General features: G+C 43.1%; 1 protein-coding gene across 1 annotated transcript in view; it reads left to right on the top strand.

The window, feature by feature from the left end:
• Window positions 1-23,552, top strand: part of CSMD1 (CUB and Sushi multiple domains 1) — a 1,745,606-nt gene that overhangs the window by 1,631,919 nt on the left and 90,135 nt on the right. The window contains exons 53-54 of the mRNA XM_061622907.1: window positions 7,547-7,720; window positions 10,888-11,061. Of these exons, the coding sequence (XP_061478891.1) occupies window positions 7,547-7,720; window positions 10,888-11,061 (348 nt within the window). The remainder of the gene's footprint in view (window positions 1-7,546; window positions 7,721-10,887; window positions 11,062-23,552) is intronic.

Genomic DNA, 23,552 nt, shown 5'->3' with positions numbered 1-23,552 from the left:
CACTTTGTGATTGAATGCAGAATAGCACACTGTTTGATTTTTGCAAGCTCTTCTGGCTCCTCTTTATGTAGAGAGGTCAGTTCTTTATTCTGCCTCACCAGTGTGGTTGTTTCTGTGCTCTCTCCTCCTTACTAGGATTCAGGCCTTACTAGGATTCTCCTTACTAGGAGTAAGTACTCCTTACTAGGATTCAGGTGTTCTTTAACTTCTTTGTGTTACTTGCTGTGAGTTCTTATCAGGGCCAGGTGTGACTTGACCCTTGGGCGCCAGCCTTCCCCAGGTCCCCTGCTCCCAGTGCCCCCAACAGACCATGTGGGACCATTCCACCCACCTCTCTTTCTGTGAATGCCCTGGGCGCACAGGTTGCTGCCATCAACAAAGATGGTGGTGGAGGCATCTCTAAGGGGCTGATACCTCCACCACCATCTTTGTTGATGGTGCACATGCACGCTATGCTGTGCACACACACATTCCTGCTATCAATCAAGATGGTGGTTGGGCATGAGCCCCTTAGAGAAGCCTCTGCTGCCATCTTGGTTGATGGCAGCTGTGCACACAGTGCACAGGGCATTCACAGAAAGGGAGATGAGGTAGGTGGAGTGGGCGGGGAGCTGGGAGCTCCGGCTCTGTGATCTGCGGCAGGGTTGGGAGTTGACCCTGCTGAGGATCACGGAAGGGGAGCGCTACCACCACACCCTAAGGAGGGGCCTGTCTGGGTCACAGGGGCCCTTGGCCAGGGCCCATCCTGGCTGCCCTTTGGCGCCAGCCCTGGTTCTTGTCCTTGTTTTTTGTTTCTTTAAAAAAAGTCTTTCCCTGGATTGCCCTGCCATCTTCCCCTTCACCCTCAGTTAGGCCTTGGCTTCTTCTGCTTAAGTGGTCTCATCCCTGGATTGCTTCCCCACACACACAGCCCGCTCAATTCAGCACCACCCGAATCACTTTCCTTTGCCCATTTACTTCAGCAGTTCAGTGCTTCCCTGTTTCCCACCTCCGCATCACCCTTCTGACCTCAATATTTCATCACCTTCAATTCCCCTGGTTTTTGCCTCCCATTGCCTCTCATTCCTGCCTTTCTGCAAAAAAGGGGGGGAAAGCTTTATTCCCAGAGACAAGAACATTCCCTGGAAGTTCCCATAAGACCCACTTGGTCAGTTAAACTCACTCTTGCTCTAAGGCCATGGAGAAAGACAAGGAAAAGTTTGCTGACCCAACAAAAAAAGGAAGCCTCTGCAGCAGATCCTGTCATCCTCTGCTGAGACTCAAAGCTCGATACAGCTAGAGGCTGCAGCCAACCCCCCCTCCACTAGGATGGAAGGTGATTTGGCATCAAACGAATCAGCAGGCAAGGAGACTGTAGCCAGAACTAGAACCCTGGGGGTGCCCACGTTAGCACCCTTTACCATCCAGGTTCTGCATGCAAGAGCACAGGCAAGTACTGGAGCTATGTTATATACCTTAGCTGAACAAGGCAACTTTAACAGTAATATCCAACAGCATACATGCAACTCAGACAGGTTGTCTGATGGGAGAGACATACATCTTTTGGCTACCCTCAGTTCAATTTTCTCTACCCAGTTATCTCCAGAAGAATTTCAAGGTTTTCAGGACCCCATCAGTTCTCAGCCTCTTGAGCCTTCCATGACTCCCACATTTTCTACCTGCATGGTCCTTCTCTTATGGGCCATAATTTCTTCCAGTTCTACTCAGGGACACCCCCCGAGTACAACTACAATTGTCAGACCCTACGCTCCAGCAGTTGAGAGATACTATTCTGACTGCCCTCGCTAAGGACCTGACTGAAAGGTCCCAAGCCTTATCTCACTCTCCCATGCCTGGGCACCCAATTGGGGTTCAGGCTGCCCCAGCTTCTCAACAGACAACATAGCAAGCAACAGCCAGCACCTCTGTACTATCTCACTCAGCCCACCCTTCAACATCGACTATGGGTCACATTTCTGCAAACCGGCATAATGTTCACAGAGGGCACACAAAGGATCCAAGAGTCCCATCCCCAGCAAAGAAATCTCCAATGGACCCAGAGGACTCAGAGTCTGACCTAGATGAGGAGGAGTGGAGCGGTGCCTCAGTGTCAGAGGAGATAACATCAACTTGCCTTTTTCAAAATATACCCTTTCTCACTCTGTTGTGTAAAACTATGGAGTCATTAGACCTGCCTTCTAAAACTGAACCCCCAGCCTGCTCTACCTCCAAGATGGTTGTGGTCTGCCGAGATCCTCATTCCAGATCCAGAGTCATGAAGCTCTGCTGTCCTCTACCCAAGATCATTTAGTCAGAATTCTCCAGCCCCCTGTAGTACTGGAAGTTGGTAGCCATAGCAAATAAACATTATGTCCTGGGTCAAAACCTAATGGATCAACTGAAAATTCCTCTCATAGATGCATCTATAGCTGGATTAGTGAATCCTTCGCTGAACCCTAACAACTCAGATGCACAATGCAAGGATCTTTCCAACTGCAAAATTGACTTGGGGCTATGCTGAGCCCATGATGCAAACACACTATCACTGAGGGCTACAGCATTCTCTTCATTTGTTGTGAGAGTGGTTTTACTGTGGCTGGAGGATTTGTTGGAGGATCCACCACAAGACCCTACTTGTTTTCATCAATCCATACTTGCGGTCTCCAGAGCAGTTGCCTTCATAGGGGATGCAGGTATGGATGCAGCCAAGTTTTCTGCCTGGGTTCTTACAGCAGGAGCCTATGTCCTAAGATCTCTTTGGTTGAAGTTGTGGGACACTGATGCCACTGCCCGCAACAATTTGGCCTCAGAGCCCTGTGCAGGTGGCAAGGTCTTTGGAGACTTAGCACTGGAAAAGTACTAGTTGAATCTAAGGACAAAAAGAAAGTCCTTCCTTCTAAGAGAAAAGAGATCAGGTGTACCTTTCAGAAGCCCTTTCATCCCTATTATTTGAGCGAGCCCTTTCGAGGCTCAAGAGCTGCAGGTAGAGAAAGAGATTTTCAGTCCTCCTGCCCTTTCTGGAGTAGCAAACTGTGGCCTAATACCAGATGTCCTCCAATATGTTTAACACCACCATCCAATCACGAGTTCTGATGCTACACTCCCTCCAGTTGGGGGCCATCTCCAGCTGTTTGCAGGCAAATAGTGGGAGACCTCATCAGACTGTTGGGTGTTACAGACTCAATATATCTGTCTCCATTTGGAGTTTATGTTATAAACCATTCTTATAAGTTTCTACCTTCCCCTCTATCTTTCAACCCTGTCAAGCAGCCCAGAATGTAGGAAGCAATTTAGCATTTACTTCAAATCTCTACTATAGAACCAGTTCTGCTGGAGGAGACATTCTCAGGAGTATACTCCATTTTCTGTATGGTGCCCAAGAAAGATGGCTCATTCTGGGGGGTCCTAGATTTAAAGCACCTGAACCAGTTCATCCAGTATAGTTGATCCAGTATGGATACATTCCAGTCCATCAAGGAGTCCTTGTGGAAAGGGGACTTCCTGACATCGATACAGTTCAAGGAAGTTTACCTGCATGTTCCCATCTTAGTAAGGACCAACAACATTTATTTATTTATTATTTGGTTTATAGCCCGCCGTTCCTCCCAGCAGGAGCCCATGTCCGCTAAGGCAAACATGAATAATCAAAGGGCATGCGGTTGAGGTTCCTCCAACTGGAGGCCTCCAAGCTTCTCGACTTGGCCAAAATGCACCTGGTCTCACTTATGGTGGAGCATCTGAAAGGGGAACACAATGTTCAGGTGGACTGCCTTAGTCATGCACAAATCCAACAAGGGAAATGGAAACTCCACCATCAGGTGTTCCAGACCATCATGCCCCACTTCGGAAGAGCCTGTGTAGATCTGTTTGCTTCTCAGCAGAACAAATAGGTTAAGAGGTTTTTCTCCAGATACACAGATGCATTGGCAGAAGTAGTGGACACTCATATTGCCTTGGCCCAAGGGTCTCCTATATGCTTTCCCACCAATCCCCTGTTATCCAGGGTACTCCAGAAGATCAGGGATGAGAAGGCAACATATTTGGTGATGCCCACTGCACACTTCCAGTATGGATGCAGAAGCAAAACGGCTGCTGAGGAGGCTGCTGACCTGGTGGAATGTGCCAGAACATTCAACAGAGGTGTTTTGGCCTCAGAGGTCATTGTTTTCAGAAATTCTAGACCAGTAACTAGATCACCCAAGGAGATTGCCTCACAGAAGGAACCTTCTCTTGCAGGGCTGTCTTCATCCAGATCCAACATTGCTAGACCTTCACATGTGGCTATTAAGAGGAAGAGTCTGCTAAAGGAAGGTCTCTCACCCGAAGTTATTGACACCATGATGGATCCTCATCGTTCATCCACCCTCCAACTATATGAAAGCACATGGAAAATGTTTTTCTCACGGTGTGCTATGAAACAGATAGCACAACCAAAAGTGAAAGTCAAGGAAGTTTTTCATTTCTCTGAAAAGGCATCTCCTTTGGTCTCAGACACAACACTCTTCAGCATCAGGCATCAGCCCTATCCTCCATTCTCTCTAAATGGCTGTATAAGCCATTAGGAATGCATCCATTTCTCAAGCACTTCTTGAGGGGAGCCACATTGTATGTGACCCCTACTCAGCAGAGGTTCCCTACTAGTGATTTGCACAAGGTTTTAACGGCATTACAGCAGCCCCTATTTGAACCTCTAAACTCAATTTTGCTCTGCCGCCTCTTGCTCAAAGTGTTGTTCCTTGTGGCTATCACTTCAGTCAGGAGGGTATCTGAGCTGAATGCACTGTCCATGGACAAATCTTTTTGTACTTTCCACAAGAACGCATTGGTCTTCCAGATGGTTCCCTCTTTCTGACCTAAAATCCTGTTTTCATTCCACTGCCAACAGGAGCTTTTCCTACTTTCATTTTGCCCATCTCCAGTTGACCCTACTGAGAAGGTATGGCACTCCCTGGACATAAGAAGCGTCCTCAAGGTATATATCACTAAGACCAAGTCCATATGTCACACAGATGCCCTGTTTGTTTCATTCCACCCCTCTTCTCTAGGGATGAAGTTATCTACTACTACTTTGTCGAGATGGATCAAGGCATATATAGACTTGGCTTACTGTTCTCTGAATGTGACACCTCTGTTGAATGTTCTGGCACATTCCACCAGGTCAGTAGCCTCCTCAGCAGCCTTTTTGCTGATGCATCCATACTGGAAGTGTGCAGGGCTGCCCCGTGGGCATCACCAAATATGTTTATCAAACATTATAAGATCAACACTTTTGCCTCTCCTGAGGCAGCCTTTGGGTCACAGGTACTACAGCATTTCCTACCAGACCCTAAGTACCTTGTTCCTATACAGACAAGGTACCCTCCCTACATGAGTCAGCTGTGGTATGTCCCACCTGAGATAATCTTACATGCATGGGATAAGGGACCTTTGGTCTTACCATGAAATGGTCTTCTATGTGGATGTAAAGATGATCTTAGGGCCTCTCCTTAAATTGAGTTGGTCTAACTGTCTCATTTTCTCATAGTTGCATGTCATCTTTACAAGCAGAGAGTGCAGTGTTTGCTGTTTGTCTTTTCACTCTTACTATGTTCTTGTCTGGACTTGCCATTAAGGAACTGATATCTCTATGTAAGAAGGAGCCAAAAGAGCTCGCAAAAATCAAACATATTATTCTGCCTTCAACCACAAGGTGGAGCTCAGGTCCCACCTGAGATCATCTTTACATGCACGTAGAAGATTGTTTCATGGTAAGCTCAAAGGTCCCATCACCCAATGCTGTTATCTGAAACTGACTCTGAAGAAAGGATTGGAACCACTGTAAAACAGTGCCTCTGATACCCATCACACCAAGCTGGCTCAGAAGAATACTCAGAAGTCAATGGTATCAAGAGCCACTGAGAGATCAAGTAAGAATAACAAGGTTTCCCTTCTCCTGTCCTTTTCCTGATAAAGGTCATCCATCAGAACGACCAAAGCCAATTCAGTCCCATAACCAGTCCTGAACCCAGATTGGACATTCCCCAAAAACGATTCCAGAGTGTTGGGGGCCCTCCAAAATAATGTGGACAGTGTGGGAAGGGGGCTGCTGCAGGAAGGGGAAATTGGCAAAAATCATCTCCCTTTTTATTATATTAGTGGCCTTTCCCCACTAGATCAAAAGCAATTCCATGAGCAGAATGGCAGCACTGAATATCGACCAGTATCTAGATGATCTAGTATCATACTATAGTATGAAAATGAATTATTTCCATGAGTGGCCTCTAGGGCGTCAGTGTACTTTTACAGAACTTTTGAAAAGGGAACCATGTATGTGGCTGTGGTTAAACAGCAGAGTGTATAATTAGTATGATGAACCAATATTGAACCAGTCCATCTTTTTTTAAGTTCCTGAAAGCATAGGGTGGTATTCAATTAAATTATAGTGATAGTGTAAGGATTAGCACAATGGGATTCTCTGACCACATGCACCCTGCACTATCCCCAAAGCTGCTCCAGACAGCTGGGCGAACTCCCCAGAATAGAGTTAGGGGGCATGTGCAATGAGACATTGTGCAAAGAGAAATCCTTGTGCTGATGGAAGCAGCAAGTTAGTGTTATATTGCATACAACCCATTGTTTATAAAAATAGATTGCTAACAATCTCTTTAATATACTTATGGTCTAATTTGGCTTGAGGTTTACATATGTTTTATTGCCTTGCTCCTTAAATTCTTTTAGCTGATAGGGTGTTTAATTTAACTTGGTTCAAAATGAAAGGAAATCATTAAATCCACCAAGCAACATGATCTGTAAGTGAAATGAATGACATGGAACATGCACATGGCTGTCAAGTTTTCATTCAGACAAAAATAAAAATGTCATGTTCCAGGTAAGTACTTTTCAGTCAGCCTGAGCTCTCCTATGTTTTAATAAAGCTGGCTCCATTATAGCAATTGCATTTCAGTTTTTCATTTTCATGTCTGCAGTAATAAACCAATTTCAGTATAGGAACATCTGAATTTGGACTGACTGAGAAGCATCAGCAAATGTATCCTGTGTCCACAGAGCAGCAAATCAGGATCCATATGATTGCTAAACACATACAATTAATTGTGTGCATGATCTACAGTCTTTCCTCCCCAAATCTGCACTTTGCCCACAGAGCATAGACTTGAGAACTGGGCAGTTTCATGGCTTCTTCAACGTGAGGAATCTCTCATGCAGAAATGTTCATTATTTCAGTTAATTCACAAGCTGGACAAAGTATGTCTGCAGTTATCATGTACAGTTACAGAACAACATTACACTCTGCACCAAGGGACCAAACGCCAACTTTTTAATAAATTTATAAGTGCATGTTGATTGAAGGGTGGACTGTAAATAAGCAAGGATCAAAAGCAATGTTTTGAGTTTGGCAGTTGTATCTCATGGGGTGGTAAGGGCTTAAGGCAATGTTTTTTGTTTAACACTATTCTTACTCATGATCAACTTCTATGTGAGCTTTAAGTGAATTTTCAGATCTATATCTCTTTGGTGTTGTGTTCTTTTATTCTGCTTTCCATCCTCTCCTTTCTCTCACTTATTCTAGCTGGACATTGTGGTTCTCCAGATCCAATCGTAAATGGCCACATTAGTGGAGATGGCTTCAGTTATCGTGACACTGTTGTGTACCAGTGTAATCCTGGTTTTCGACTTGTTGGCACATCTGTTCGGATATGCCTGCAAGATCACAAGTGGTCTGGGCAAACACCAGTTTGTGTCTGTAAGTAACACCTTTCTCACTTACCTGTTTTGCTGCAAGCAATAGCAAGCTGATCAGCTCTTAGATGTGTAAGAACAATAAGTAATGGTTGGTGCTCAAGTGCAATTCTGAAATGTCCTAAAGAGAATCAGACAGGTTTAATACTCTGCTGGAAAACCTAGCACTAGTGCAGTGTAGTTGTTTAGAGCATGAACTATGAGTTGGAGGAGCCAACTCCAAATCTTGGCTCACACATGCACTCTGTGGATAATCCACACGCTTCCTGTCATGCTATAGAGATATTAACCCGAACCTGCCTTACATATTTGTTGTATGGCTTACTGGCATAATATATGCAAAGCACTTGGAGCTCTTAGGACAAATATTTGTTAAGGTTTTATACAAGACACACAATTTTCATTATTGCTTTTCAGACTACTGAAGCAGGATTATAATAGGCTCTAAAGATAGACATATTAGACTAGAGTGTTTATACTTACTATCTTCCTCTTTTTAAAAAAACTGTTATATCTACTTCAATGATTTTGTATCATTTGTATCAAATGAACAAACCTATCTTAAGCATGATTGCAGCGGAGTAAATCTCATTAAATTCAATAAGCATGGAAATGATTAATCGATTCTCAGCAAACTTGCACAGGATCCAATTTCTTACAGCCCTGATTAAAAAGAAGAGAAACCCACTAATAGGAAAAAAGGACCTTGCAGATTAAGAACATACCTATAGCCAACAGATATTTCTATCAAACTTTAAAAAGCAGGGAAACATACAAAAAATGTAACATGCCACAGTTAGGTAGCTAAGGGGGTGGTCTGATTTTTGGGGTCTTATGTGAACAGTATTTTTATTATGTACCTGTTGATTTTTATTTTGATGTTGTTTTTGTATTTTTATTCCTTTGTATGTCGCCTAGAGTGACAGGTTGTCCTGCCAGATAGGCGTCGAATAAATTTTAGATAATAATAATAATTCTCCATCTTTGGAGATGTAATCCTGATTGCAGGTGTTGCCACCACTCATCATATGCTCAGAGACACATTACCAAAGTATGTGAAAGGCCAACTTCAGTTGTGTTTGCATTTTTACAAATTTGTAGGGCAGTACAATATCTCAGAGAGGTCAGGCCTCCTGCTCCCCTCGTGCATTCACTATAGCTGCCCAATTTTCCTGCATTTTAAAGTTTGATAGAAATATCTGTTAGCTATAGGTGCTTTCTTAAAATGCAAGGCTTTTCCCCATTAGTAAATTCCTTTCTAAAGTAGGAATAGAAGTTTGTTTGTTGTCAGTTACACTTTGTTGAAAGTAGCCTTCATAATTCAGTGGAACAAGGGTTCTTGGGCCTTCTGGCTGGCTTAGGTATGACTAATGGAGTTGAATGAAGGAACTGACACCCACAAGAAGACTTATCACTCATTTAAGGCCATCTTTAAATATGAGCTGTAACAACATTATCTAAACAAATAATATATAGCTATTGTATAAAGGCTACTGGGGAAATAGGGGGGGAAATAACATTGCAGTTGCAATATTTTTCAGATATGCCTTTACTTGCAAACACCACAGTTGCAGAGTGTTGATCTGACAAGAGGTTGGCAATGTGTGACAACAGTAATGATGATGTGGTAAGACTAGACACTAGGGCTGAGACCTTTTGTCTCTGGAAGGCATCGCAAAAAACAGCATCTGTCAAGAGTAATGAGGGGTGTAAACAGGAACTGACTGAGTGGAATATGCATTTGCTGAAAAGGACAATAATCTAAATACAAGTGCCCTTCACTATTGCAATTTTTACAAACAACCTCAACTTTACTTGCAACAACATACCACATATAATCTCTTCTGCCAGCTCACTGAATTGTAGCATTCATGGTGAAGAAAGTGTCAGGTAGCAAAACCCTAATATGTTATTAGGCAAATTTACATCACTCAGGAGGACTGATCTCTCAGTAGCCATCTGTTGTGATAGCTATCATAAGATAGCAAAAGATTGAACTTCCATATTCCATGGCAATATCTCATTACCAGGTTACAACTACAAACAATAGAGAATACAGAGAATGCTGGATTGGGTCTCATACAGCAAGACAGTTCTGGTAAAAACCTAGGGCAATATCCAATTAACATGCCCTATCAGTGCAAGGATTTCCACTCGTGCAAGAGGACTTTCCCCCTCTCCTCCCCCAGTGCATGCCCCATTTCCCTCAAAACTGCTCCAGACAGTGGGGAGAACCCCTCAAGCAGATGCAGAGGATGTGTAGGTGGAGGGCGAAAGTGGAAATCCTTACACTGACAGGACTGTGACTTTGTGCTATTTCATATATAACCCCTACTATGTATTCAACAGCTGTTCTCTTTGTTACTTATGAAGACCATTCATAATCTTTTTTCATTCATTTTTTTTACAAAAATACTCTTGACTATACTAGGGAGATGTCATTTTTTAACCTGAGAAGTCCTTTGATCTTTGAGATTCAAAACTACTTACACACACAATGAAGACAAGGTGTTACTTGGATTTATGACCAACCAAACTAAACAGTCCACTATGGCAGACCACCTGGAGCTTGGTAAAGCTCTTTTTTTGTTGCCTGCATGGAACTATAAAAATGGCAGGGGGTGTCAAGCATCCAGCATAGGTGATAATATGCATCCAGTTTGGTGGATCTAAGTCCTTCAGAGTATAAAGCCCTCAAGGTAAGGATTATGCTGTTTAGCACCTAGTGGAATGTTGGCACCAAAGTAATATCGCATAGTAGTGATGGTGTTGAAGTGAAATGCACTGTTAAAGTTTAGTCCTGTGCCATTACAGGCAGCATAGCTCTGTGTGTGTATCTCAACCCTCCATCCATAAAATATCTCTGGATCATGGCACAAGGATGTGTTACACATTGTTGTTACTGACAGCCCCCTGCCATAGGCTTACAGTCCCAGGCTATGGTCTGAAGGCACATGAGGCCAGTACCCTGCTGAGGCTAAGCAGTGCCTGGATGGGAGACCATCTGGGAACCATATGTAAGCTGCCTTGGCTTTCTATCATGAAAAGAAAGGCAGGATATAAATGTAATAAATAAATAAATATTATTATAATTAATAATAAAAAATAAAAATATAAATAATAAATAATAACAATAAATAATATAATCTATTCTGTGTTTTCTTTTGAAAGCAATCACATGTGGTCATCCTGGAAACCCTGCTCATGGAGTGACCAACGGCAGTGAGTTCAATTTGAATGATGTTGTCAACTTCACCTGCAACACGGGATATTTACTTCAGGGTGCCTCACAAGCACAATGCCGGAGCAATGGACAATGGAGCAGCTCCTTACCTACTTGCCGAGGTAGGGAAAAACAATCCTGTGCAGCTGTTCTACCTTAATAATATGACGCAAAATTTGAACCCTTCCTACCATTCTCTTTAGTCATTCTGGAAATCTGCAACTTCAAGAACTGAATTACTTCATTTAGAGAAGGAAACCTATTTGGAAACAAGTTGCTGCTGCTGCTACTATTATTGCCAAAATAATGCCCTTATACCACAATTAACCTGTCCTCTCTTCCACCTGTAACATCTTACAGATTGTGGACAGACACCCCTTTAAAAAAATAATTGCATAAGTCCTAGTATATTATATAAATAGATTTATGATAAGGATAAGTGTCCAAAGCTGTAGCCATAATGATTATCTCAGCTACAGTGGAGATATATGAAACTACCCTTTCCCTTAAAGTATTTTTGCACAGCATCAATATGGTGATCAGTTCTGCAAGGAGCTCTAGAGGACAATTTCTTGTGTGAATTAGTTAACGTTCTTTTTACGTTTATACTAAGAAGCTACTGCAAATATGCTATATAGCAAAAAGTATCAAATTTCAGACAGTGTTAGAAACAAAGAAATTCATGGGGAGTTCATTCTCTGCTGCACCAGGCTGACTACACCTTTTAATGAAAACCTTGGGGTGTTGGTAGCAGTTTTCCCTTGCAAGAAAAACTGAAACTATTTGTATTTTTCCTGCACTTATTTGTACTTAAGGAGTTTGTTATGCCACCTGATTGTGTGAAAATGATTTGAAAAGGGGCGGGTGAATAAACATGGGGCATTATTATTATGCTTTTTTGTAACTACCGGCACAAGTCCTTTTTGTCACTGTGAAATGCTAAGCAAGGTCAAACAACATTCACAGCTTGCACCTTGACAGTCCATGCAAATAGGTAGTAAATGTAATGCTGGAGCTGGGAAATGAAATTCAGATATTTATATATAACCAGAACATTTTAGAAACGGTTGCTCAAAAAAAACCCCTTGCTGATCTTATCAAAATTATTTCACCTGCCCTGAACCTTTCTGCCAGTATTTTATCAGAGCATAACCCGAGTTCTCTATATAGACACTAGGAGTGCTGGACTTGGATCAGAGAGACCTGGATTCAAAGCCCCATTCAGCCACAAAGCTCAGGGATACGCACTATCTCCAAGCCCAATTTATCTTACAGGGCTGTTGTGAGGGGGAAAGAAATTGAGAAGGGAGAGAACCATGTAAGCAAGACTAAGTTACCTCACAGTACAGGAGGATAAAAATTCTTTTGAAAATATGTAACTTGATGGCAACATGATTTGTAGGAAATATTCCAAGGGGAAAAAATGGTTAACCATATAAAAATTCTCCTGCTGTTCCCAGAATTCTCTGTGCTTTGCCCTCATGTTGGCTTTGAATTTTGCGTTGGTTGAAGCTCATTAGGACTTCTAAATAATTTCCTTGTTCCTGAGCCAAGTATAGTTACTTTAGATTTCACTTCTGCTGACTATACCCTTTACATTTGTTCCAGTCACAGGAAGTCTCATGAACCTTGTCTTACTTAACTTCCTCTACTGAGTAAGCAACTAGAAGCTGCTAATATGAATATGAAGGGTTTGTAAGCATCCACTCCTTTGTCATCCCATTGCTTAGCATAAGGTCAACAGTGTGTATATAATTTAGTTTCACCAGACATCATTGCCCCCACACCCAAGAAGACTCGTGACACAAGTTGGAATAATGTTATATTTATTAAATATAACATTCTACATCAAATGCAGATAAGCCAATTCATCAGATTAAATTGCTTCAGGCAGGTGAGGCCACCTATATATGTGGGAATACTCCCACGCCTTCTAAAGGCAAATAACTCTCTTCAGACCTTAACTCCATAGTCAAGGACGTGGGGGAAAACCTCCCTCCTTGCTGCTGAAGTCAGCTGTGGTTCCAACCTCCGCACCATGGCCCCGCCGTACAGGCGTTCACCATGATGTGCAAGCAGGTCCCACAAGGACACTCCTCAGTTCTCCACCAGGCATTAAGCTTTGATGGTTCCCTGGGGAGTGCCCCTTACCTGTATACCTTAACTGCCTCAAAATAACCCAATATACCTCACCTGCCCGAATTCCATGCCACAAGAGGGAATCAGCTCAAGCTTGGTCCCCTCAACCCAAAGAAGAAAACAAACTCCCCAAACCCAACCTCAAATCCTCTAAAAACAAATCACATCCCCACTCTGACAGGTGGACGCCGTCGTCCCTAAACAATTGAGGGGAATAAAACCTTATCCTGTCATGGGTTATGCATGCCCCCCCAAGGGATAAAACCAAATCCCTAACCTTCCTATTCACCCATTTGCGCGACCTATCGATCTTATTTGGGTGAAGAGCCCCCCTCCATACTCGTCTCACGAGCATAGCTGACCACACCAAAATTAGAGTAGGATAAGAACGCCTAAGCCACGTGAGATCACGAGTGACCTTGAGCAGCAAGTCCATACCTGGGCGCTGCACAAGGTCGTTCTCTCCCAAGTGAATTAACAAAATGTGAGGCGGGGCCACTGATGCCATGGTACGGCACACCAATGGCAACAACGCATCCCATAACATGCCCCTCCGTGCCTCCCAGCTAACTATCGCTGATGCAGAAAGCTGCAGCTGCGTTCCGGAAAACGACGAAGAGGCCCTCCGATGTGCCCAAAACAAGATGGAAAGGCCACACAGAACGATCCGCACAAGAACTGGAAGACTTAAAATACCTAAAGAAAAACAAAATTAAATACAATATTAATACCGAACATAAGACTGAAAAGTGGAGGAACGCCACCTGCCAATCGCTTGGATGTCGCTAACGCTCATGCCCACGAGGGCAGCGGCCGTGGCCGCTCCAATCTGAAATGAATGCAGCCCATAGACTCCAGCATCGCGACCAGTGGCCAACAAGGCCCACCGAAAAACGGCCCAAAATTGGAACTGAGTCAGGGCAGAACCATCCACATGTATAAAAAGATAACGCAGGCCCGCTGGCCTTAGAAGCAGGAATTGACGCATTGCAGACACAGGGCATAATTCCAAAACTTGGCAGCTGCGTAAAGACACAAGACTGCCACGGCCCTTCTGATCAGTCTTAGAGACTCGCAGGGAAAACCTAACCATATCAGCACCTAACGTGCAATCGCCTGAGCATAAGGCTCTGTAAGACACATCGCGCTTAGAGAGGACTAACACTTCACTAGGGCAAAAGCACCATAGAACATCGTCAGAGTTACTGCGGCGAAAAGGTGCGCTTCATACTGGGATGAGCATAAAGAACGAAACAATGCCAGGATCTTGAGGAGGACATCGGGCGTGATTGGCATCCTCTGGTCAGCGGGCCTGGGAGCGGAACGCGACCAACCCTCAAGGACCTTTCTGACCCTAAAATCTACAGAATGATCCGGCAGTCCTCGTTACTTAGAGATAAAGGCCAGCGCGGAGAGGTGCCCAGCGATAGTGGAAACAGAAGAGCCGTGCCCTCTCAAATGCAACATATACTGTAACAATTGATCCGCAGGAAAAGCTCACGCCATAGGTAAAGCAGCACGGATTCTGAAAGCTTGGAACTTCGCAAAAGAACGCTGATACGCTTTCTGAGTACTGGGAGCAAGAGCAGATGCAATAGCGGCCCCAACTTCTAAGTGCCAAAAGCTCCACAGGAAAGGAGGTAACGCTGGCTTGTATAGCCTGAATACTATCTGGACACATGCCCACGAGGGCGATGGTCGCTGCCGGTCCACTTTGAAAAGAAATACGTTAGTGCGAATCCATCCAGATGTATGAACAGGTAACGCCGGCTTGTATGACCAGAAAGCTGCCAGAAAGCAGGTCTATGAGGGCAGCGGCAACAGCCGCTCCTGTATGGAAGAAATATAACCCTTCCCCTCGGGTATCACACCCACGGGCCCTCATGGCCCTGGGAATATACCAAAATTAGAATTGAGTCAATGCATAGCCATTGATGCATATAAAAAGATAGCACTGGCCCGCTGGCCTGACAGAAAGAAAGCTCCTTTAGAGCAAAACCAGACACCAGGTGGGCCATGGGTAGCACCTCAGCTACAACACCCAGCTACTACCTCCCTGGTCCGTAGTGAGTATATGCACTGAAAAATCACAGAAATGTAAGCGCAGGGCTCCACATGATGTGATTTGCCTTGAAGGCTAAGATATTACTAGGGCAAAAGGCTCCCTACAAACCATTAAGGCCACTTCCAGGAATAACTTTCCCTCGTAAAGAGGGAAACACAAAGTGCTGATGGAAGGCAGAAGCATCATGAGTACATCAGGGGTAAATGGCCACATAGAACCGGGCGGCCTTAGGGTGGAGCGCCACAATCACCTTTGAATTTCATGAAGTGGGTTTCAGAATGCGCTTGGCATGGAAATTAAAGGCCAGGCAGAAAGGTGGGCGGATATATTACTTATGATAACACCCTGCCCCTTTTAGGAGAACATGAACTATGAAGGTGTAAAACAGATATCGGCCACGCCCGAAGTGGGGGATACCAAGATGGCACAGCCGCATCAGTCTGCAAACCCGGAACATGCTGAGCCATGAGCAAAATATAAGAATGTACATTGCAGAGCAAACACATGCACAAGGCACATGGCACAAGTAGAGCTAGGGGTCTGGGAATTTACCAAAGAATCAATAGCCAGGCTGGACTGAAAACGTACCATTTAATTCTGAAGGGCAGAAGGTCACACATGTACCACAAGCACTATTGGAAAAATAGCCCAAGAAAATAAAATCCAGGGGAAACCCCATGCCCCTCATGGAAGCCAGCCATTTCTCAGCACACCAAAGGACCTGAAATTAACACCAAAATTCCAGCCACCAACTGCATCAAAGCTTACCTGCAGTGCATCCTCCAGGACAAGTCCGCTTCTCCCAAACAAAGAATAGCTGCTGAGGTCCTTCAAAAAGTAAGCCACAGGGGATATCCACACACCTCCTATCTGAGACACCACTGAAATAGAAAACGTGAGCACACCACTTCCGTGTTCTCACAAAGGCACTGAATTAATGCTTTGTCAGAAGGAAATGACCTAAAAGGTAAGTACAAGTGACCAAGCAACTCCTACATATCAAAATATTCCTGCCATACTCCTGCTGAATAAATAAGTTTTTATCAGCTAATCCGCTACTAGAGATCCTTAAAGAAAATTACAATTAAACTTAATCCTACAAAAAGCCATACATCTGATTCAGCGAATTTATAATCTTTTCAATTTAATCATTAGCATAAACCTCTTAGCTCATAATGACAGCCACAATGATGAATTTTAACTGGCTAAGAGCATTTCCTTTAAACTTACATGGCATACATTGCCTTGCACTGAATCTCACTATATTGACATATTTTAAAGAGTGTTCTTGCACTCAGGTCCTGCTAGCGGGGATCCCCCAGGCACCTGGTTGGCCACTGTGAGAACAGGACGCTGGACTAGATGGGCCACCGGCCTGATCCAGCAGGCTCTTCTCATGTTCCTATGGCTCTTCTTAAATCCTCATAGGAATTCTAGGAGGCAGGATTTTTATTTACCCAGATTAAAACATCTATTATGCCCTCCAAAGGTGATATTGCATAGGCATATCATTTTATTGTTATTTTATTTTAATTTATTTATTATTTTGTATGATACATAGAGCAGAATTAAGAGGCTAAATAATCTAAAACAGCATTATAAGGCAAACCTTGAACTCACCAAGGAACAACAATGAAGTGATTGCAAAACAACCAAATATAACTGTATTGAGTTCAAGCTAATCCAAATGAAACACAAACCATATAAATGGCACTTAATTAATTAATTGATCAATCAAATCAATCAACCAATAAATTATTTATTTATATATTCATATAGTTATTTATATTGGCAAAATATGCCCAGGGGAGAAATCAATTAATTGTACCCCACAATGAAATACCCCAAACCCCTAATGAATGAAGCTGCACATAAAAAATTAACTTGAACTCAGCCTGAGAGAAAAAAGGAAGGGGGGGTAATAGAGAAATATGAGCATAGGGCTGCAGGCACGCTGCAAAACAAAGAAACAAACAAACAAGGTACCCAAAGGACCAGCACCACTTAACCCCCATATTGTACTGCTGTGGTGACTAAATGCAATATGCACACCAAGTCTGCATGACGTAATCAAATTAGTTACATATACAATTAAAGTGCACACAAGGCACAAGGCTACAGACACTCTAGAGCAGGCTGAGGGCACCCCTCTAAAGCCAATTGCATAACCTACCCATCTGCAGGAAGATAATCCTATTAAGTACTTAGAAAATAAAGCTCAGGCAAGGCAGGAGGCTGCTGCTTCCACTCTATAGCAGGCTGGCGAGGCCACTCAAAGATGCATAGCTCTACCTACACTCCCTTCAGGCGATAGCTTCAAAAGCATCGAAAGCAGGGGCAAAGGCAGGGAACAAACCAAATGCCTGCGTGCAAGTAAATACAGGCATGCTATGCACCCGCTAAACAGCTGGCGCGCGGGAATGAAAAGGAAAGAAAACCACCACCTCAACTCTCAACAATTCTCCTAAGCTGGCAGGCAAAAGGAGAAACAAATCAAGCGGCATATTTAAAACGCCTGCATGTTATACTATGAAACTATCCACCCGCTGAACAGCTGACGCACAGGGATAAAAAGGGGGAGGAAACCGCCCCCCCCACTCTCTATAACTCACAGAAAAACAAGCAAACGGCACGTTTAAAACGCCCGCCTGCTATTATACTGCGAAACAGTTCCCCTCTGCAGAGCAGATGCGTGGGGATGGGGGAGAAAGACGAACCCTCCTCCCCCCACACACACTCCCTAACACTCCGAAGGTGGTGAATGGGAGCGGAACACGAGGCGAGGAAGGCGGGAAACCGCCACATTACCACAGCCTACTTAAACAATAATAAAGCAAGCCGAATAACAAGAGCCTAAGAAATAACGAGGGGGGATTAAAGCAAGACAACGGGATTAAACTGATACCAATCAAACTAAGGGTACAAAAACAATGAAGGACACCACCCACCGACCCTTAAGGAAAAAGGAGGAATGAAATAACAACAAACACTTTAACTCTGGGAGAACTCGTCAACGAGCAGCAGCCGGAGAGCCAGCAGGAAGCCGCAGGGCGCGTGGGCGGGCGCCCGCAGCCCAGCTGATCAGCGGGGAAATGAGCCTATTTAATTGAATGAATAAAGCAGGGGACGGGAGCAGGCAGTAGCAACGGAGAAACCAGCAAGCAGGCAATAAAAATGGTCACAAACAAATGCTGACGGAGCCCTTGAAGCGCAAACCACGCAAGGTATGCCGCGAGGCAAAAAAGGCAAACGCTAAGGGAAGGAGCGGCTTTAAATACTCCGCTCAATCCCAGACCTGATTGGCCCCCTTGATCTCACGTGGCACACTTTAGAAGCTTCGAGATCGTTCCCGAGCCTTCTCCTACATTTCGGGTGGAGGCAAAAACGCCCCTTAACAGGAACGACAGAGTTCAAAAAGAACAATAATACTGGATCTCTCTAAAATAGCTTTTGAATAAATGGCAATGTGCTTTTCAATATGCATATTCAACATTTCATCTGAAAACTAGCTGGAGGACTACTACGTCATCATGTGTTTGAATCCATGTCAAACTGGGGTGTTTGTTTTTCAACAGACTAAATTCAAAATGCCTGCATTTATTTCCCATGTAACTCTTGGCACCTGTCATTGAGAAAAAGCAATCTCCTCTTGCACTCTTGCCTTTATTTACAGCTGGGTCCCAATCAGGACAATCAGGGAAATCAGATAGCACTGTATATTCGAAGCAGCTTAAACTGAGGCCTCATTTCATTCTTTCTTTCTTTTCCTAGTAGTTGTAAATATACTTGCATATTTAAAGAAAAAGGCTTTATCCACAAGAATTAAAGGTACATTTCAGCCTATTTAGGGTACCTGTTTGCCTGGTTTAAATTGCTCCTCAACCCCTGCTATTTTCCCCACTGGGGAAAACATATAAAGTAGGTGCAGTGGTTAGAGTGGTAGACAAAAAGAAACAACCCTAGGTTAATCCCTTCTCATTCCTGAAGTTTATAGGGTAACCTTGCGCCAGTCACTATCTCTCAGCCAAACCTACTTCACAGGATTGTTGTGAACATAAATAAAGTGTGGAGAAGTGGAACCTCTGTACCATGCTAAGCTGAAAGAAGGTTAAGATAAAAATGTAGTAGCCTTTCCTATCTTCTACGTGCCCCTTGTGGCTCCTTCCTATGTTCTAGGTGTTGTGTAGGGGAGTTCTTAAATTGAGCCCAAAGCAAATAGGCAGCCAGTGCAGATCATGAAGAATGTGTAATGTGGTCCTAGCTTGGCATGTTGCTCAATAGCTGAACAGCCACATTCTGCACTAGCTGCAGCTTCCAGACCATCTTCAAGGGCAGCCCTCCATTTACCACATAACAGTAATCTAGACTTGAGGCTATCCCAGTCCAGGAAAGACCATAGAGAGTGAGCCAGCCAGAGACTGAAACAAGCACTTCTAGCCACTGTTCTTGCTTGGTTTCTGCGAAATACGACATTAATCCTTTTGCTCTCTGCTATTTAATGCAAGCTATGTAACTTACATAACTTATGTATCTACATAACTTACATTCATTTCAGTGTAAAGGAAATATCAAAACAATGTAAAAAAAGAAGACATGAATTACATATTGTTTGTGGACTTAAAAAGAACAATAATATGAACGAATACCAGTTGTATTTGTCTGGCTGATTTCCATTCCTGACCACAGATGAACATGAAAACTGCAGCAATTTTTGCTTCCTCTTCTGTTTTTGTTAAAATTCTCCAACATAACATCAAAGGCAAGAACTATAACATCAACTCTGTATTTAGCCAGTATCTCCGACTGTAAACTTCTACCAAGCCAAAAGCCCAATAAAAGAGAGTGTTCTTCATAAATTGTCTAGTATTATAGAGCAGGTATGGCAAACCTGTGGCTCTGCAGATGCCAGATTCCGAACTCCCATCAGCCCCAGCCAGTATGTTCAATGGTCAGGGATGAGGGGAGTTGTAGTCCAGTAATATCTAGAGAGTCAAAGTTTCTACACACCTGATCTAGAGGGCTGCAGGTTCCTCACTCCTGATGCAGAATGAGTTGGTTAGGTGAGCATTCCTAGGCAAGGACTTCCTTAACTGGGCCACCAGAACCATGAAAGCTCTGACCCATACAGCAGAGGTGACAAATCTTTCTTGGTGAGATGTATATTACCATTGTCAAAACCTGTCAGAATCCACATTCCAGCCGCATGTGTAGCTAGAACCTCTGCAAATGGACCATGAAAACTGGTCCTCCACCCAAGTGGAGGTTAAAGGCAGCATGCATTCCAAAACTGATCTGCCGATGACAATTGTGTCATTACTGGCTCCTGCCCGCCCCAGTACAGAAAACCAATGTGTTGAACCAGTTGTGATTTGAGACAGGCCCATGGCAGCAATAGCATCCTGTTCCAGTGGAGTAAGGACAGCGCTTCAAACAGCTTGTTTTGTATACTGAAGCATATTTGGTAGCCAGAAAGACATTTCTTATAAAAGAAGCTCAGCAAGTTGGCAGAACTAAATCTAACACACAGCTATCCTGGCAAGACTACTGCTCTGGATCATTCAAGCTAGAATCTGATTATGATTCCCCCTCCCCCACAGTATCAGAAATCACCATTCATTTGGAGGGACTTGAGAAAGATTTATGTTGAAGGATGCTTTGCCAGTGATCTATAGTTGTCATTCTTTGCTATTTTGTATTTTTGAAAATTTATATTAATACAATACAGATACTATTTGGATAAAATTGTATCCCTTTATTTGTTGTGCATACTATCGTTCTGAGATGCTCATAATATGTACTTTTATTAAATCCTGAGCTGCAGCAGACCAGGGAGCCTTAGATGAATGTTAAAGTTCCCCAAGACTAAAAATCTTGGGCTGCATATATACGCAGGCTGCTTATATACATGAGTGGAAACCACCCACAAAGTCGGGAGGGTTTGTTGAACTGGCAAGTTGATATCATTGCAATTTGCAGTTAAGGCAACCTTTCAGCCATAAGAAGAAGGAGGGTGAATTAAAACACAGAGCAGAAACAATTTACTCTGGCACACTTCTCTCCCACTGAAGTTAAAAAGCTTAGGTAAAATAAGTCAGTTGAAGTTTACAAATTGTAGCCTTAATTACTAATGTAATGGAGTTCCTCCTAGAGTAGGAATAAAAGTACCAGATAAATGTGAGCAAAACCCAAGCTGTAGTTGCAAAAAGGTGAAATTCCTAGTTCACTGGGTAAGGTAGGGTATGTGTGTGTGGAGCCATAAGGAATTTGAGAGAACAGCAGTACAGCACTGTTGATTTACTTACTAAAGAAGTGAAGTGCTTACAGGCTTGGACCTTCTCTACAGAGACAGAAAATTGTGAGACAAATCTCAAACCATAAGCCACCTTTCTCCTGTGTTTGTCATTGCCAGGATCTGCACAATTAAGTGTTTCCAGTATTTTACTCCTCTCTTCTAAAGATGGGTGACAAAATAAACAAAGGATTTCCCCTTCCTCTTTTCACATTATCTCACTGTTATTGAGGATTTCACCTTTATGTTCCCCAGAATTCTAGCTCAGTGAAACAGTAAACAGGAAAGAGTTTTCCACTTGTGTCTAGGTAGCCTTATATAAACCTGTGGCCACCTGTTTTGTTTTGTTTTAAATCTGAATGCTTACTCTATGTGATTATATAGAGGATTGAAACAGATGTTGGGTTTTAGTCCCTCTTGTAAGCTTCTAGTACTTGTATGCAATTCAGTGCGCAATTATGAACACGGGGCGACTGAGAGAAGGGTACAAGGGACTTTGCTGTACTAGGCCCAGAGCCAGCAGTGGCCCTAGACTCTGAGCTTTAATTAGAAAAAAGTAAGACTCTGTTCCCTTTGGAATGATAGTTATGAACAAAGCAGGCACCATTTGAAGCAATTGCTTTGTGAGATACGAGCCTTTCAGTGTGTTTAGCCAATGAGTGACATCAGAGCTGTGACTGATGAGTGCTGAAGAAAAATTCAGAGTCATGCAATCCCAAGGAAGACCTAAATACTTATTGTCAAAAGGTTTTTTTTTTTTTTTTAGGGAAAGACAATTGAGGTGGGTAGGTTCTGTAGCAGTCACATAGTGTGGTAATGATTAAATGCTTTTCCAGGCATGGGGGGGGGACAGAAGGATTGTTGGGGGTGGATTGTTCACACTAGTACTAGGCTCAAATCCTTTTCACTCAAAAAAACCAAACAAACAGGGTGGCTGTTTGTCCTCTACTGATAACATTGTGGTAGTGATTATGAAATATAAATAAGAAATAACCATAACAAATGCCCTTAGAATACACTGCTTGCTTTTTAACCATTTAAACTTGAATTTATTCAAGCATAGGCATATGAACCTTGGTTGCTGTAAATCTTAAATCTCTTTTCACCCCCTGCCATCTTAATTACCGTGCTTGCAAATTGCACAGAATGTAGTATTACCAGTTTACCATATCATAACTGGATCACAACTCATGAAGCTTGAGTTCTTTGCCTGGTCTGAGGTGCAGACTCATGAAGCTTGAGTACTTTGCATGGTCGAAGGCATTGAAAAAGAGCCGTGCTCTTGTGTCTTTAGGCTGGCTAAGCCTTTTCTACTATGGAAATATATTCATGGGGAAAGTTTCACTTTTTCACATTCTATCAGATGCAGTCCCCAAGTTATTTTGCGGCACACTATCCCACCCTCAGAACAAGATACAATTTTGCATATCATACAAAATGCATGCACATTTTATACAAATGTCTGCCCTCTTTTCCAGATGGGGTAGACAGATCAATCAACATACAGTGTACTGGACTCAGAAAATCCTGTTGATGCTCCTACATCTCACTGAAATCAATGTGTGCCTAACTCTTGTGCTGCTGGTGTTAAATATCTTCTTAATTCCCAGCTCCTGGTGTATTTCCTCTTCTTGCTATGTGTCCAATGTGTTCATGTGCTCCTACGTGTCCTAACTACCCCCTAACCCCCTCTACCCATAATTTCATGCACTTAGTCATTTTTCCTAATATGCCCTGATGTTTTAGTTTTTCCCTCTCCTACTCTAACACCACCACTCTTTGTCAGTCTTATACCTTTACTTTAATCATAGCCTTCTGTCTGCTAAAGTCCCATGTAAGGGATGATGCCACTTCTGTGTTCTTTTTAATGCATACCACACTCTTGGTGCTAAATGCAAGTGCCATAATCACCACGTTAATAGAAATAGTGACATTTCTTTACATATTATCAAATATTTCCACAATCAAAAAGCTTTAGTGTTTGATTATGGAAAACCATCCAAAAGTAAAATGTCAAATCAAAGGTAGTTGTCATTAATTACTTGCTGTGGTGTTGAGCTCTCAATAGCATTGGACTGTTACATGCTAAATATATTTTCTTTTGAATTCTCCATTCTTCA

Source organism: Rhineura floridana, chromosome 4, assembly GCF_030035675.1.
Source record: "Rhineura floridana isolate rRhiFlo1 chromosome 4, rRhiFlo1.hap2, whole genome shotgun sequence".
NCBI lineage: Eukaryota > Metazoa > Chordata > Lepidosauria > Squamata > Rhineuridae > Rhineura > Rhineura floridana.
The sequence above is the reverse complement of the archived record's forward strand: the minus strand, read 5'-3'. Positions and strand labels throughout refer to the sequence as shown.